The sequence below is a fragment of the Eleutherodactylus coqui genome, chromosome 13 (genome assembly GCF_035609145.1).
Source record: "Eleutherodactylus coqui strain aEleCoq1 chromosome 13, aEleCoq1.hap1, whole genome shotgun sequence".
In the NCBI taxonomy this organism is placed as follows: domain Eukaryota; kingdom Metazoa; phylum Chordata; class Amphibia; order Anura; family Eleutherodactylidae; genus Eleutherodactylus; species Eleutherodactylus coqui.
The window spans coordinates 32388375-32404189 of NC_089849.1; the positions used below are offsets into that span (position 1 = coordinate 32388375).

At 51.3% G+C, this 15815-nt stretch overlaps 1 protein-coding gene across 1 annotated transcript; it reads right to left on the bottom strand.

Annotated features, from left to right (window-relative positions):
* Window positions 1-726: 726 nt before the first annotated feature.
* Window positions 727-12491, bottom strand: LSM12 (LSM12 homolog). The gene is made up of 5 exons (XM_066586283.1): window positions 12293-12491; window positions 10181-10314; window positions 5157-5266; window positions 2994-3120; window positions 727-1438 (listed from the first exon to the last, which is right to left on the bottom strand). The coding sequence occupies exons 1-5, from the start codon at window positions 12411-12413 to the stop codon at window positions 1346-1348; spliced, it is 585 nt and encodes a 194-aa protein (XP_066442380.1). The 5' UTR covers window positions 12414-12491; the 3' UTR covers window positions 727-1345.
* Window positions 12492-15815: the final 3324 nt, after the last annotated feature.

The window sequence follows — 15815 nt, forward strand, 5'->3', positions numbered from 1 at the left end:
AGCTTTTCTCCTCCCTTTAAAAAAAAAAAAAAAAAAAAAAACTATAAATGGCCAAAAACTTTTCTACCCCTTCAGCACATTCTGGATAACAGATGCCCGAACAGCACAGTGTCCCCACATCATACAGACTACAAGCTGCCCAGACCACAAATAGTCAGCACTCAACTCCCGTACCATTGGGCACAGATGCCAGGGAAGGGAGACAGGCTTAAAGGGAATGTGTAATCAGAACATGGCGCAGTTAACAGTTTTGAAATGCGAGAAGCTGGAAGGTTGGGCAATTCTTTGCTACATCACTTGGTTCTGACCAGACTGGTAGGAGGTGTTGGGACCAGTGGATGTGTGAGGGCACACAAGGTGACCGGGCTCAGGACGCCCCCTACAGACCACCAGTAGAGAGTAACGTCTGACAAGCCTAGGCAGCTCCAGCTGTTTTGTTGTCCACCATCCAGAGACAGGGGGCGCCATCGTTACAAGCTTGATTCAAAGAATCTTATCTAAACCAGTGTTCCCCAACTCCAGTCCTCAGGGACCGCCAACAGGTCATGTTTTCAGGATTTCCTCAGTCTTGCACAGGTGATTTATTTGCAGTGCCTCAGGCAGAAGGGGTGTAATCTTACACAGATCTGCCCCAAAACCCAGAGCAAACCCGCTAGCCATGAACACACCCCAGGCCTCGCATATCATCCCCATTCACTAGCGATTAAGGAAATCTTGCAGACAACATTTACTTTTGTTTTTCCGTTTTTATTTTTTTGTTTTTTTTTGTTTGTTTTTTTTAATTTGTTTTTTGTTCTCCTTTTTACAGGCAATTTTATAACCCTTTCACGGCCAGAGGGAGCTATGCCAAGCACCGCCCTGTCCCAGTGGCTGAGAGGGTTGAAGACTTCCCCCAGCAACAGAATGAAGAGAAGAGAAAAAAAAGTAACACAAATAAAAGACAAAGTAAACAGTTAAAAAAAATAATAAAGTTGGGAAAGCAGTACTGTTGTGGGAGAAATAACCTTGGGAAAATTCTGAACTGAAGCCGGACCGGCAAATGGAAGGGCGGGGATTGAAAAAAAAAAATGGAGGGGAAATATAGGGGGTCCCCATGGGGTCCTCTATAGCTCTGCATCCCCTCAACCCCCTCAATACAAAATCCAGGAACAAAGACCATTGTAGGAAGGGGTTGAGAGGGACTAGTCCGGAAATAAAAGCTACCCATACCACCCTGATCCTCCCCCCTGCTTGCCCCCATCCCAATGTCGACCACCCCTTCCTCTGTAGCTCTTCGCACAGATCCCACCATGGTGGAATAAAGAGCAGGTAGCGCAGGGGCAGCCAGGCCGACGCGGCAGAGGGCTCAGGAGGACGTGCTGGTTTCCTTCTGTGATGGTTGGATTGCATTTCTCTGCTGCCCCTTCTGATTTTCCAAATCTCTAAAGTGTTTTTCAACCTAAAAAGGTAGTAGAAATGCAAATTAGAAGGTATCAAGTGTGCGCAGAACATGTGCATCATGTGGAGCACTATGGGGGCCAGGAAAAGGAACCAGGGTATTGTATGTATTGGGCCCAAACACCAGATTTCAGGCGTACAGAAGTTGCAATCATGGTACCAGAAATTGTGCGGGTTTGTATCGTTCACCAACACTGAAAGTGGGCAGGGGCTAGAATTAGGGGCAGGCCATACACATGCCATTAGATTTACTGGCATTTTAGTATTTACACTGGAAACTGGCCCAAGTTAAAATAGAAAACGACTCTGCTTGTAACGAACGTACATATAGCCGCCCCCCCCGGGGGCAGGGATCTGCCGCAATATGTAAAGTGTATTTAGCAAGGAATCACTTCTTAAGGAGAGCTCCTACAGGGTGAGTGAAGAGACTTTAAGGCCATGCAAGCTCCTCTGGGAAATGTATGCAAATAAGGAAGATGTTGCAATACCTCTGCAGCGCCACCTATTGGATGGCAGTATTCCTGCAAATCAATGTCCGACCCTTTTATACAGGTCTTTGGAACAATGATTGGTTTTCTGGCTTTTGGTCAACTCCCAATCATTGTTCTAAAGACCTGTATAAGAGGGCCAGGCATTGACTTGAAGGAATGCTGCCATCCAATAGGTGGCGCTGCAGAGGTATTGCTCCATCTCCCTTATTTGAATGCATTCAGAGGCTTTAACCTTTGGGGAAAAAATATACTCAGTCATTTGCTTCGTTTCAGTGAACTGAAATAAAGATACAATTAATGAGCAATTTCTCGCTCAGTGTACAAAGGAAAAGCCCTCTGATGCGCTCCGCCTGACAGAATGACTATCGGTCCTGTGAGATGGCACAGGAGGAATCAGTCTTTGGGCGACTGTCGGCCACCCATGTGCCCGACAGTCCTGTGTAAAGCTGCCCTCAGGTGGCCCGACAGTCGTCCCAGCAATCATCACTGCTGTGCTTTCACATGGGAGGGATGACTGCTCACTGAATGGAGGCGGAGCGCGACGAGATCTGGTCCAGCCAAGAGTAGACTGGCAGCTTATAGATGGACCGTTTACACGGCTTATAGAGTCGCCTGGTTTGTAGAAGAGCTAAAACCAAGTGACTCCAACAACTGAGTGATTCTTGCTCTTGGGTCCCGTGTCTACATAGAGGGACGGTCCTGTAATGACCCTTTTAAGACCCTTGTAAAAGTACCCTTAGGCCGTTGTATGAAATGCCCTAGGTAAATATATTGTCTGCATGCAGCAGCTGTGAGGGAATGGGAGGGGGACAGAAGGCACCTTACGATAAGCCATTCATGGTAGGTGGGGATGCACAACCCCCACCGCTCAGCAGAATGAAGGGGCTGCGGAACCACTACAGTAGGGTAGGAATCATTGTGTGACTGGTGGAAGGAAGGGGCCATCAATGTGTATTCCCGCAACCCCTACAGCCAGAGGTAAACAGGCTGAAACAAAGAATGGCCATTTACATAATCAAAAAGTAGATTCTTGGAAACAAGTGTGATCAGGTGGGAGTTACTCACTATTTTGCGGACATGGCTTAGTGCGCTGCCTTCCTTTCCTTTGCAGTGCTCCACTTGGTAGGGTGGAGAGATAACTACCTCTTCCATAACTACTATATTTTTCTCTTGCCATTTACAGTCCTTTATCCTGTAGAGAGACGAACAGTCATTTACACAGATCACCACAATACTAGGAGCCCATTATAGACGGGAGGAGGGCGGATTAATGCCCCTCTGAACCTTAAGCTACCTTTACACAGGACGACCGCTGCCCGAATTCACACCAGAAACAAATCAGTGTGAACTGCCAACTGCCATGGCAGCCAGCGATCTAATTGTGGTGGGCAGTGCAGGACCTCCCAAACATTGATCAGGGCATTTAAAGAGTTAATGGCTGATCAGAAGCGAACCCCTGAACCTGCAGGACGCAACTGTACATCTTGTAGCATTAAGGGGTTAAAGCAACCCTCCAGTGCCGGACAAAAAGACGGCCACACCGCTGCTCCGACTACACGATGCACAACACATGGTCAGGCCAATAGTATACACACGGCTTTGATTGGCCGGTGCTGCCCATGTGAGTACGACCGGCCTGTCAGAGCTGTATCTTAGACCGACGAAGCAGATGTCTGTCCGTTTGCAATGTGGGGCATAACTTTCACTCATACTGTACAAATATGGCCTTCATGATCCCCCAACTTGTGCAGAACTATAACTCCCAGCATCCCATCTCTTGATTAGTCAGGGCAAAGGGAACTTATTCTGCTGTTGGCACCAAGAGGATTCGGATTCCTCACCGGCTGCCATGACCTTAGGAGCGCATCCACACATAGTGGCATTGGTGCAGAACTGACTGTGGCCCCGCAGCGGACATCACCCCTTCAATTAAGTCTGCTGTGGATCCACGGTAAAAAGGGTGCAAAAATCCACCAAACTTTGGTGTGTGAACTTCTGTCTTAGGCCGCCTGCAGACGGGCGGGTCGGATCCGACGGCGAGGATTCTCGCCGCGGGAGCCGACCAGAGCGCCTGCAGGGACCAGCTCGTACTCGCCCGCTGGCTCCGGCTGTTTGATGTGTCGGTTTGCCAGGCAGCCAGCGCATGCGCAGACCGGAGCAGGCGGCGGGTGAGTGACATTTCTGTGCGGGGCTCTGCGAGCCCCACACAGAAAGAGCATGCCGCAATTTGTTTGCCGCGCGATATTTAGCGCGGCCGTCTGCATAGGATGGCATTTGTTAACGCAACCCTATGCAGGCTTCCAGCAGCGGAAATTCCGCGGGAAATCCCGCCGAGGAATTTCCGCTCGTGTGCAGGCAGCCTTAGTCATCTCTTTATATAGTGAAATTCTACAGTTTTCCAATATTACTGCAGTACAAAATCCTCCGGGCTTTCTAAACCTCTGCTTGCTGTCATTCAATAGGGACCTTCATTGGATTCCAATCCATCATGTGACCGATATTCACACACGGCTCGTTACAAGACAACTGATCATTTCGGGCTTTGTTAAAAAAAAACAAAATTTTGCATTCTGGAACACTGCAGCCCTACAAGTGGATTTAGAGTCATTCAACAGGGCGAGTGTGGGCGGCCACCAGCGGAATGCCGAATCAAGAGGTGACATGTCGGTTCATTTCGGTCACCCCTGTAAGTGGATTTAAAGTCTGCAAAATATGAGCTGTGGGGCAGAATCACTCTGAAAATGGGACGTGGAAGCCGAGCGGATTCTGTCCCCGCCGTGTATGAATGAGCCTTATTGTAATACATGTGGAGTCCCCACTCCAGATATCACCGCATTAGCCAGAACCACCAATGGTTACATTGAGTCATTCCTCTGAATGGTCACCATGTAATCCTACATCTTGGGTTTTCCTTGGGGGTTCTGAAGCCTCAATATTGGGAAGCCATACTGAGACAACCCATAAGGTTTAGTGCAGGGCGAGTTCAGACATTGCACCAAACTACAAGGTAAGTGAATGGGGATTTAACGAGCCCCATTAATACACAGCAATGCATGAAGTCTGCAACGAAGTCAAGTGCAGATATTCAGATAGTGTCTCCAAGGTCCGCACATACCGCAGCTGATTCATTCCACTATATCGGTCAGATGAGAACAGTCATCCGATCCCTCTGGGTTACAGTTTATTAGTACTACTTCTTACAAGCCCGCTCTCCCTCAGACAACTTACGTCTTGTGGATGGTCTGGAATAGCTGCTGTCCTTCCACGGAGACGCCGGCACTGATGGCATAAGCCTGGCTCATCTTCTCTTCCTTCTCCAACCGAGCTCTGCTTGCCAGCTGCAAAAGACAGAATGAAGACTCATGACACTGGAAGCCTGGCACTAGTGCCCACCAATGCCCACAGTGGGTACAATGAGGATGCCATTACTAACTCCACCGCATGGCACAACTACACTGATCTCCATCCTGCCCGGACTAAAAGCATGCCAACACGGGTCAGCACAAGGTCCTCCTGACAACACTGCAGCCTCTCAGTACTATCGGTGACTTCTAACTGCGTAATTCTTAATGGGTTGTCAGAGTTTAAGAAATGAACACCTTAACAACCTAGGAAGTATCTGTGAGGCTGCAGAGTAAGGTATGGAGTGGGCTTGGGAGCCGTGCTTGTGCCATACCTGGCTGCCATAGAATTCACTCCAATGGCAGCAACGTAATTGCTGATGACAGCGCCCAAGCAGCTGGCCTGAGGAGGGGGCGATGGGTCATTATGGCAGCCTGGGGAAGGGGGCGATGGGTCATTATGGCAGCCTGGGGAAGGGGGCGATGGGTCATTATGGCAGCCTGGGGTCTTGTGAAGTCTGAAGGGCTGGCACAGATTGCAGACCATTAAGCCCTGCCTACAGCACAGCTTAATAGGCCGCCAGTAGAAGCAATATATATTACGATACTGAAGTATTTCAATATGTTGAACATGTCAAAAAAAGTTGGAAAGAAAAAAGTTAGAAAAGAGGTATTAAAAGTAAAAAACGCACACAGTCAAGTCAAAAATCAAATATCGCATTATTTAGCCCGTTCAGCTAAATAAAGTTTTGACTCCTACCCGTCGAAGCGCCGCGCTTCTGCTCTGATATTCCAACTTTCACTGCGGCAATGATGAGCCGTACGCAGTTACTGCAGCCAATCGGTGGCCTCTGTGGTGCTAGCATTTCAAATATGTGACTGCGATTGGCTGCAGCCGTTACATATATGAACGGCACATCATGGCTCCAGAGAGACCAGCAGAACAGGCAAGACTTTTTTTAACCATTTCCTGCAACCATTTCTTAGTTTCCAGACACTAGATATAATCAGGGCTTTAAAAATGGACGACCCATCCTCAAAATAGGTCATCAATCCCAGATCACTCAGGATCTCCACCGATTGAAGAACCCGCGGTGCTCGAGAGAGTACTGCAGCCTCATTGATGTTATATCCAAGAGTGATCCCGTCAATCCTCTGAACGCCATATTTGTAGCGGCCGATCCGAGTACCGCAGCACCAGCGCTAGTATCCAGTCCTGTAGTACTCAGAACAGCCACTATTGAGAGAACTCTAGGGTGTTCAATGCGCTCATGGGCTGCAGCGCTCCTATGGGCACCGGGTCTCTTCAGTCAGCTGGGGTCCTGAGCACCAGAGGCCGCTATCCTGAGGCTGGGACGGCCATTTTTAAAGGCCAGATAACCCCATTTAATACATTTCCCTGACAATACACCAGGCGGCACTGACATGCCACCAGCGGACAATAGATCTACTCTGTGGTCATTGCAGACTGGAGGACATGAAGGCACTTTTCACACAGGACATATTACACAACAGCGCTGAGGAATCTGCAGTCCCTGAAAACCACACCAAAGTCCACACGGCCCGCTCTAGTTCTTTGCAAATTGGAAGTTCTATGTCAAGAAAATGCTGGAGCTGCACAAGAGACATTCACACGGAATATACCGCACAGCGTTGGCTTCCTCCGGCACGGTCAGCCCCGACATCTGTGCAGCTAATGTGCGGAATCGAAAATGGCAAAATCCAGCAAGCATTTCCGCATCAAAATCTGCACATTAGCGTGTGGACTTTGGTGCGGATTTCAGGGACTGCAGATTCCTCAGCGCTGTTGTGTAATATGTCCTGTGTGAAAAGTGCCTTCATGTCCTCCAGTCTGCAATGACCACAGAGTAGATCTATTGTCCGCTGGTGGCATATCAGTGCCGCGTGGTGTATTGTCAGGGAAATGTATTAAATGGGGTTATCTGGCCTTTAAAAATGGCCGTCCCAGCCTCAGGATAGCAGCCTCTGGTGCTCAGGACCCCAGCTGACTGAAGAGACCCGATGCCTATAGGAGCGCTGCAGCCCATGAGCGCATTGAACACCCTAGAGTTCTCTTAATAGTGGCTGTTCTGAGTACTACAGAGTGGATACTAGCGCTGGTGCTGCGGTACTCGGATCGGCCGCTATAAATATGGCATTCAGAGGATTGACGGGCTCACTCTTGGATATAACCATCAATGAGGCTGCAGTTCTCTCGAGCGCGCCACGCCACACAGGCGAGTGGGCCGTGCCACGCCACACATGATCCAAGGGTGCTCAGGTCCCGTTCTTGAGACAATTGTGGGACACACATACGATGCTCCGAGTTTGGGGTCATAGACCCGCGGTCAGGCTAGGACTACTCACGAATTTCGTACGTAGAACAGATGCTATAATAGACAGTGTGGTTAACCCCCTTATGGCGCATCCATAGGATAGGCCATAAAAGCTCAGATGTGCCTACCCTTTTATAACAGGACGTCATCTCCTATGAGGCTCATAAACTGAGGTAATGGGCTCAGGAGACGTGGCAGCACGTCTGGGGATGCCCTTCCTATACTTCCCTCCTTTGCACCATGCAGACTACTCAGGCACACGCTCATTACACGCACACGCCCAAGTAGTCTGCAAGATGGGAACGTCTAACAGGCACCCTGCTGCTGCACATTGGTTTATGGGGCTCACAGGCGATGACCTTTCCTGAGGGCCTCAGTACGTTGTGGAGGTTCTCACGGAGCTGCAGATCGTGGGACCAAATTGTGTGGATTTCAGATTATACATTGCAGAGAATGAAATCTGCATCGAAATTCAACCCAAATCCAAACCAACTTGGGTGGATCTCCCGCAAACATCATGCACCCTGCGGGCAACGGTGCGCTAGAGGGACACTACTGTAAATGCTGCAGAAGATCCACAGCGGATCGTCCGTATTAACGGACCCTCAGAGGGCATCACCCCTTTATGCAACGCTTCATAATCTATCGATAAGCCCGCCCATAACGCGAGGCTCATGGAGGTCAGACGGCTGCGGTCCTCCTGGTCCTGGAAACGAAGGTTTTAGAACCGCTGAATGAGGAAAGTGGTTCGCACACGTTCCGTCTGTCCCGGGGAGCTTATGGTCACCAAGTCAGCCGCACGCGTCCCGTCCGTCCCGGGGAGCATACGGTCACCAAGTCAGCCGCACACGTTCCGTCCATCCCGGGGAGTATTGGTCACCAAGTCAGCCGCACGCGTTCCGTCCGTCCCGGGGAGCATATGGTCGCCAAGTCAGCCGCACACGTTCCGTCCGTCCCGGGGAGCATACGGTCACCAAGTCAGCCGCACACATTCCATCCATCCCGGGGAGTATTGGTCGCCAAGTCAGCCGCACACGTTCCGTCCGTCCCGGGGAGCATATGGTCGCCAAGTCAGACGCACACGTTCCGTCCGTCCCGGGGAGCATACGGTCACCAAGTCAGCCGCACACATTCCGTCCATCCCGGGGAGTATTGGTCGCCAAGTCAGCCGCACACGTTCCGTCCGTCCCGGGGAGCATACGGTCACCAAGTCAGCCGCACACATTCCGTCCATCCCGGGGAGTATTGGTCGCCAAGTCAGCCGCACACGTTCCGTCCGTCCCGGGGAGCATATGGTCACCAAGTCAGCCGCACGCGTTCCGTCCATCCCGGGGAGTATTGGTCACCAAGTCAGCCGCACGCGTTCCGTCCGTCCCGGGGAGCATATGGTCGCCAAGTCAGCCGCACACGTTCCGTCCGTCCCGGGGAGCATATGGTCGCCAAGTCAGCCGCACACGTTCCGTCCGTCCCGGGGAGCATATGGTCGCCAAGTCAGCCGCACACGATGTCAGACTTTAGCCAGTCTCACACGACCGGATTTGGACTGCACGTACGATCCGCGGTATTCCGCATCCAGTAACCAGAATAGAGCATTGGAACGCCCGCTCACAGGACTGGACAGCGTTTCCGATTTCTGCTTACGGAAATAAAGTCGCAGCATGCTCTATTCTTGTGTGGATTCTGCACGGTTGGCTTCCATTGAAGTCAACGGAAGCCGTCCGACCCGCGGCCCATCTGCAACGGACATTGGGACGGTACGGGAAAAACAACGATTTAAAATCTCTATTGCGCATGACAGATGGCGAGCCACCGGGCCCATCCGCAACACGGATAAACATTTCTGAGCGGACTCTGGCTGCAGTCGCCTGCATGCAGTTTCCGACCCGTTCGTGCGCGACTGGCCTTTATGTAAGAGGAGAGCAGCGGCGCCATCTGTACCGCTCCATCATGGAGGGTACTCAAGGTAAACAACCTCCTGCACCCTCTACGGAGGGACGGTTCATTACTGACGAACAAGCCCCCTCCCCAAACTGCAGATCACTTCTTGTCAGCGCTTCACATTGTATGGAAAATGCCGAGCGTTTAGACGTAGCGAGAAGTGAGCGAACCAGCGAAGATCGTAAAGGCCCGTTTACACGCAACTTTTGTTGCTCAAACAAAAGTGCGCAATAATAGTTACGACTAAAACACAAGACATCGCGCGCTTTTATTTGCTCGTGCGCTCGTTTAACACAAGAGGGTCATTATGGAGGCAGAAACCGAGGGGCAAACAAGAAGTGCGCGACTGCTCGTGTCTAGAGGTAACGAATATTGGGCACTTCTGTCTAAGCGAATATTGAGCGACACCAATTACGTGTAAATGGGCCACTACACCGCCCCTGACATATGCCATATAGGGGACCACAATTTGAAGGAGACATTCGTTCATAAACTGATCAACAATGGCGCCTGCTGAAGTATCCTTTACACAGCGGTCCGCCTTGCGACAATGTCGGAAACGTTACAGCAAAGAGCGCGGCGTGTGTAAACGGTAAGACTTACTTGAACAAGTGGCGATTCCACGTAGAAGACCTACCTTGCTAATGTTGAGGGAGGCTAGAGGAGGGGGGGTCTGCGTGTGGTCGTTCAGCACCTCTACGTCCGACACGTACTGCAGGTTCAGCAGGAGGATGTCAGCATGGTTGGGTTTTCCGCTAGTCGAGGGACACTCTGGAGACATGTGATTAAGGAAAGTACAATGCGCCAATCTGCAGACCCGCGTCGTACCAGCCACGGGGGGTTACAAGCGATCAGGAGCGTGCGCCGTAATGCAACTTTACCCAAAGCTGAACCCGCTGGAGTTTTTGCAATTGACGGTTCTCCGTTGCGGCAAACGATGAGATGCAAAGCGACTGCGTTGGTTTCCGTTATTTTGGAATCGCTACAGCTGTGCAACCCTGCAGTGTTACGGAGGCCCAGGGACAGTCATCGGGATTAGGAAACCATGGTGGCTTCCATCCCCAAACAGCGCCACACCTATCCACAGGTGGCATATGGTACAGCAGTTCAGCCCCATGCACTTTAGGCCGGGCTCACATGGGCGCATATTGAAGTGTGCAGGCTGTGAGATATACGCAGCGCTGTGTACGGGCCGCTCACCGCCATGTACTAAGTGTCATGTAATAAGCGCCACGACAGAACACGCTGCGATATTAGGTTACCTATTTCACACAGGTACGATGCGCGGGTGGGTCATGTGGATTTCCGCAGCGGATGCACTGCAATGTAAATTGACCTTATTGGTAGCAGGAAGTCGCAGATTGCGGTTTTCCCCACACGGATGCGCTGCGGATCGTCTGCGCTGATGAAAGCTGCTACCCCCCCCCCAAACTCCCATATAGATGAATGGCGCCCGTCCGCGGTAAAACGGAGCGTGCTGCGATTTATTATCCGCCAGTCATCTGTAACACCTGCGGATTTGATTCATTTGACGTGCGGGCGCCCCATGCCTCCCTAGGGGCAACTCGATACGCGGACCACAAATGGTGCATCAATGCACACGCTCAACTGCCCTCCACAGGGGCTCCGGACCCCCATTCCAGAGGTCAGCGGGGTCCCGGTGATCAGACATGTATCACCCATCCTGTGGATAATGACTGGCAGCCCGACACCCCAAGACTGAACCCCATCCTTTATATACAGGACAGCGGATCTCAGCAGACCCCAATCTACACAGTAAAGCTCAATGGCAACACCAGCAGGTTACCTGTAAATGCCTACTACACCAGTTTACCCGCAGTGAACTGATGCCAGTCATACAGAGACCTCTCAGAAATCACTTCTCTACCAATGATGGATCCCGCCCGGGCGACGGGCACAGCAGCAAGATCCCTTGAAGGAGAGAAGTCACATGCCAACGTATTTGCCAGCAGAATTACCACCCTCATCACAACCCCCAGTGCCAACACCCCATGGGCACCTGTGCATCACCTTGTGCCAGCTGATAAGAGCGGGCATCACCCCTACGATAGGTTCCACACTAACATGTTTGCTAGCAAGATTACTACCTCCAGTGCCAAACACCACATCATGGGCACCTGTGCCTTACCCTGTACCAAACTGCTGACTTATCAGTGGGCATCACCCTTATGAGAGGTGCCACATACACACCAATGCATCTGCCAGGAGGATTACCCCTCCCATCACCACAACCAACACACCGCATGGGCACCTCTGCATCACCCCGTGCCCAAGTCAAAAGGTGGGCAACACCATTGAGAGACGCCACACAGCCAGCAGGATTACCGCCCTCATCATCACAGCCCCCAGTGCCAACCAACCTCTGCATCACCTTGTGCCCCCTGCTGAGTCAAGAGCGGGCATCACCCTTAATAGGGCTGCCACACACCAATGTATCTGCCAGCAGGACGACCACCATAGCCCCCAGTGCCAACACAGCAGGAGGCAAACCCCATCACGTGACCAACACCTGAGCCCAGCAGCATGGCACAGCGCTCCCTGTTACCAGCTCTGCCGGGCACCTCCACCATGTGTTGTGATGCAGCACCCCCCGGTGGTCACCTCCCGCAGCTGCAGGCTACACGCTGTCAGCTCTCCCACAGCCAGCACTTCCAGTGAACTGCCCCCCTCCCCCCGCCGGCTCTTCCTGCCGCTGCTCCCCTCCGACCTCTCGGTACTTTCAGGATACTGAGCGCCAACATCTTGCTCTGGTAGTCAAACGCCACCACCTCGCCCTGCAGTCTCGTCTCCTGGCAGGTCCTACACGACACCTGGGAGCCGATGCTGAAGTATTCTCCAGGAGCGGCCATATTCTCGCCGGCCTGTGCGTGACGTGCTCTATCGCCCCGACCTCAGCGCGCAACCTTAAAAGCCAGCGTCAGGCGTGGGGGCTGCCGGGAAATTACCTTGGTGACGCGGCCTGGCCACGCCCACCGCAACGGAAATAACCGTCGCCATGTTGGAAGTGGCAAGCTGTTTACCTCAGGCTGTTATAGTCGCGCGCACTTCCGGGTGGAGGCTGGTATCGCCATGTTGAAAAAGGGCAAATGTTTCAATAAACTTTATTGAGAGAGAACAAATGCTAAATATATATTTCTGGAGGCTGTAGAGGGAGGTGGACGTGCATGTCTGCATGTAGTAGTTGGGTTAGGTCAGGGGTTCTTTAGCTGCTGCTACCAGTTGTGGCTTGTACTGCTTGGAAACACCTTGTTGTCATGGCAACACATTATTACAGTGAAAAGCTGAATATTAGCCATATTATTATCCACATGTTGTTGTGAAATGGAGTTATTCATACACGAGCGATGGTTTTCCGCATGGCACTGCGGGAAACAAAACGTGGCATGTCCTATATTCCTGCGCTCTCTCACAGTGCCCATTGTCATCGATGGGGACGGCGGCGGCAGCATTCGCGGCACCATATGACGCTCGCCTCAGTGAAGATAGCCTAAGGCCGGATTCAAAGGGTTGGTGCACATGCACGTATTTGGCGTGTGCATTTTGATCGCGCAAGAAAATACGCAACATGTTTTATTTGCCTGCGAATTTGCGCAGAGAAAACGCATCGACAACTCATTAAACTAATCGGCCATTTTAATAGCTGAGGTGCATTTTTTTTCGTACGCAGAAAATACAGTAAAAACCGCTATTGTGCATGCAGATATGCAACACTCAGTACGTTCCACGGCCCGATAACGCACTTACCTTTGTGAAGTTAGTCTTAGGCTTCTTTTTACACGCCATATATGTTTTTACGCCCGTCCGATCGTGGCTAAAAATCGCATGAATGAAGAATAGCTGTAATGCACCAGATACCATCCGCCTACTGCAGCGGAAGAGAGTATCCAGGGGGGTTTCAAATCCGCAGAATCAGGGCTCAATTATACGAGGGAATTTGCGCATAAAAAATTGCGCCTATTAGAACCAATGGCTGCCTGTGGAAACATTCAGACAAAGGGATTTTAGGCACAAAAAAAAAAACATCGCACCTAAAAAAAAAAAGGACATAAGCGACTGAAATTCAGCAACTTAAATTCCCTGCTGCGCAAAAGTATAGGTCTTGATCTTTCTTTGGTGCAAAAAACGCAGGGGTTTCCATAGACTCCTAAGGGAGCTGGAAAAAAAAGAGGTGGAAGCACTTTGTCCCCACGGGGATGAAGGGAAGCCCCGTGGAGGGGCACTCCCTTCATCCCTGCAGCCGGGCTCCCTTTCATCTACTCAGGGGTTCCCTTCATCCCCGTGGTGGGGCTCCCTTCCATCTACTCAGGGGTTTCCCTTAATCCCCGTGGCAGGGGACTCCCTTCATCCCTGCAGCAGGGCTCCCTTTCATCTACTCAGGGGTTCCCTTCATCCCTGTGGCGGGGGACTCCCTTCATCCCTGTGGTGGGGCTCCCTTCCATCTACTCAGGGGTTTCCCTTAATCCCCATGGCAGGGGACTCCCTTCATCTCCACGATGGGACTCCCTTTCATCTACTTAGGGGTTCCCTTCATCCCTGTGGCGGGGGACTCTCTTTATCCCTGTGGTGGGGCTCCCTTCCATCTACTCAGGGGTTACCCTTAATCCCCGTGGCAGGGGACTCTCTTCATCCCTGCAGCGGGGCTCCCTTTCATCTACTCAGGGGTTCCCTTCATCCCTGTGGCGGGGGACTCCCTTCATCCCTGTGGTGGGGCTCCCTTCCATCTACTCAGGGGTTTCCCTTAATCCCCATGGCAGGGGACTCCCTTCATCTCCACGATGGGACTCCCTTTCATCTACTTAGGGGTTCCCTTCATCCCTGTGGCGGGGGACTCTCTTCATCCCTGTGGTGGGGCTCCCTTCCATCTACTCAGGGGTTACCCTTAATCCCCGTGGCAGGGGACTCTCTTCATCCCTGCAGCGGGGCTCCCTTTCATCTACTCAGGGGTTCCCTTCATCCCTGTGGCGGGGGACTCCCTTCATCCCTGTGGTGGGGCTCCCTTCCATCTACTCAGGGGTTTCCCTTAATCCCCATGGCAGGGTTCTCCCTTCATCTCCGCAACGGGACTCCCTTTCATCTACTTAGGGGTTCCCTTGATGAAAAATTGCGGCTGAAGCTCGGGACTTAGGTGCTGAAAAGTCATCTGTTTATAGGATTTTCAGCAGCTACAGTTGCGATTTCTTGCGCAGCCAACAGCTGCGTGGATTCCCCGCCCGTGTGAATGAGCGCTGACTTTTTGTCACCATGCAGTTAATTCATTACAATGGGTGACTTTAACTGATAATTCACATCAAAATCTACACACTGATTTCGGGACATATCTCGGCCTGTGTCACATGGGCGTCAGCGCACATTCATGCGACACAGGCCTTAGACCTTAAGCATGTACTATCTTGGCGCATATTACGCGCACATACCCGCCAAGGTCGTACATGGCGGTGGGCGGCACGTGTATATATGGTATCCAGCACTCTGCGTGATACGTTCATGTGAACCAGGCCTATTTTTACTTGCGCAATACACAGTCCTGTAATCCCATTCAATAACATCGGCCACAGAGACCAGCATTTTTCTCATTTGTGTGAAAACAAACTGCAACATGTCCTTATGGCAGTGCTTATTACACATGTAATAAGTCCATTGTAGGCTATGGGGGTGTAAAATACGCAGCAAATACGCATGCGTATTTTCTGTGTACTGAGTATCATGTGCGTGCAAATACGCCCGTAATACGCAGACCACATACGCCCGTGTGAGTGAGCTCTTGCCTTATGCGCAATTATTATCAGGCGCACATTATTTTGCAAGATGGACTATCCCGAGCAAACCTTACCTGGGAGGAAGGTCGTAGCTTGGATTATCAGACTGCGTAAAATTAGTTTGGTTCATCCAGTGTTACCATAACGTAGTGCATGTTCATACGGCGGAATTCGCCATGTTCATGTGACGCGGGCTTAACCTGTCGTTCACACGATTTGGCCTCATGTCTACGGCCGTATCGGTAAAACGCTGCGGTTCTCCCCGCAGCGTTTTACCGATTTTGCAAACTCTGGGTCTGCCAGCAGATATGGCGTATGCGGGACTTTTTTTCTTATAATTCCCCGCTGTGTTTTAGAGCAGGTTGGCGTATAAAAGCTCCGCTCATACGCAATGTTTCATAAACTGCCTACACAAATATATGTCTGACGCTGCGCGTTACTCAGACCATGCTGCGATCTACTTCTCATGCGTATTAGCACGCAGTGTCCACGAGC

Excerpts from the sequence above, each read along its gene's own strand:
- LSM12 (XM_066586283.1), bottom strand. The coding sequence starts at position 12,413 with ATGGCCGCTCCTGGAGAATACTTCAGCATCGGCTCCCAGGTGTCGTGT. Across the intron at positions 10,315-12,292 it reads GAGCAAGATGTTGGCGCTCA|AGTGTCCCTCGACTAGCGGA; the intron begins GTATCCTGAAAG and ends ACATGTCTCCAG. Across the intron at positions 3,121-5,156 it reads TTCCAGACCATCCACAAGAC|GATAAAGGACTGTAAATGGC; the intron begins GTAAGTTGTCTG and ends GTCTCTCTACAG.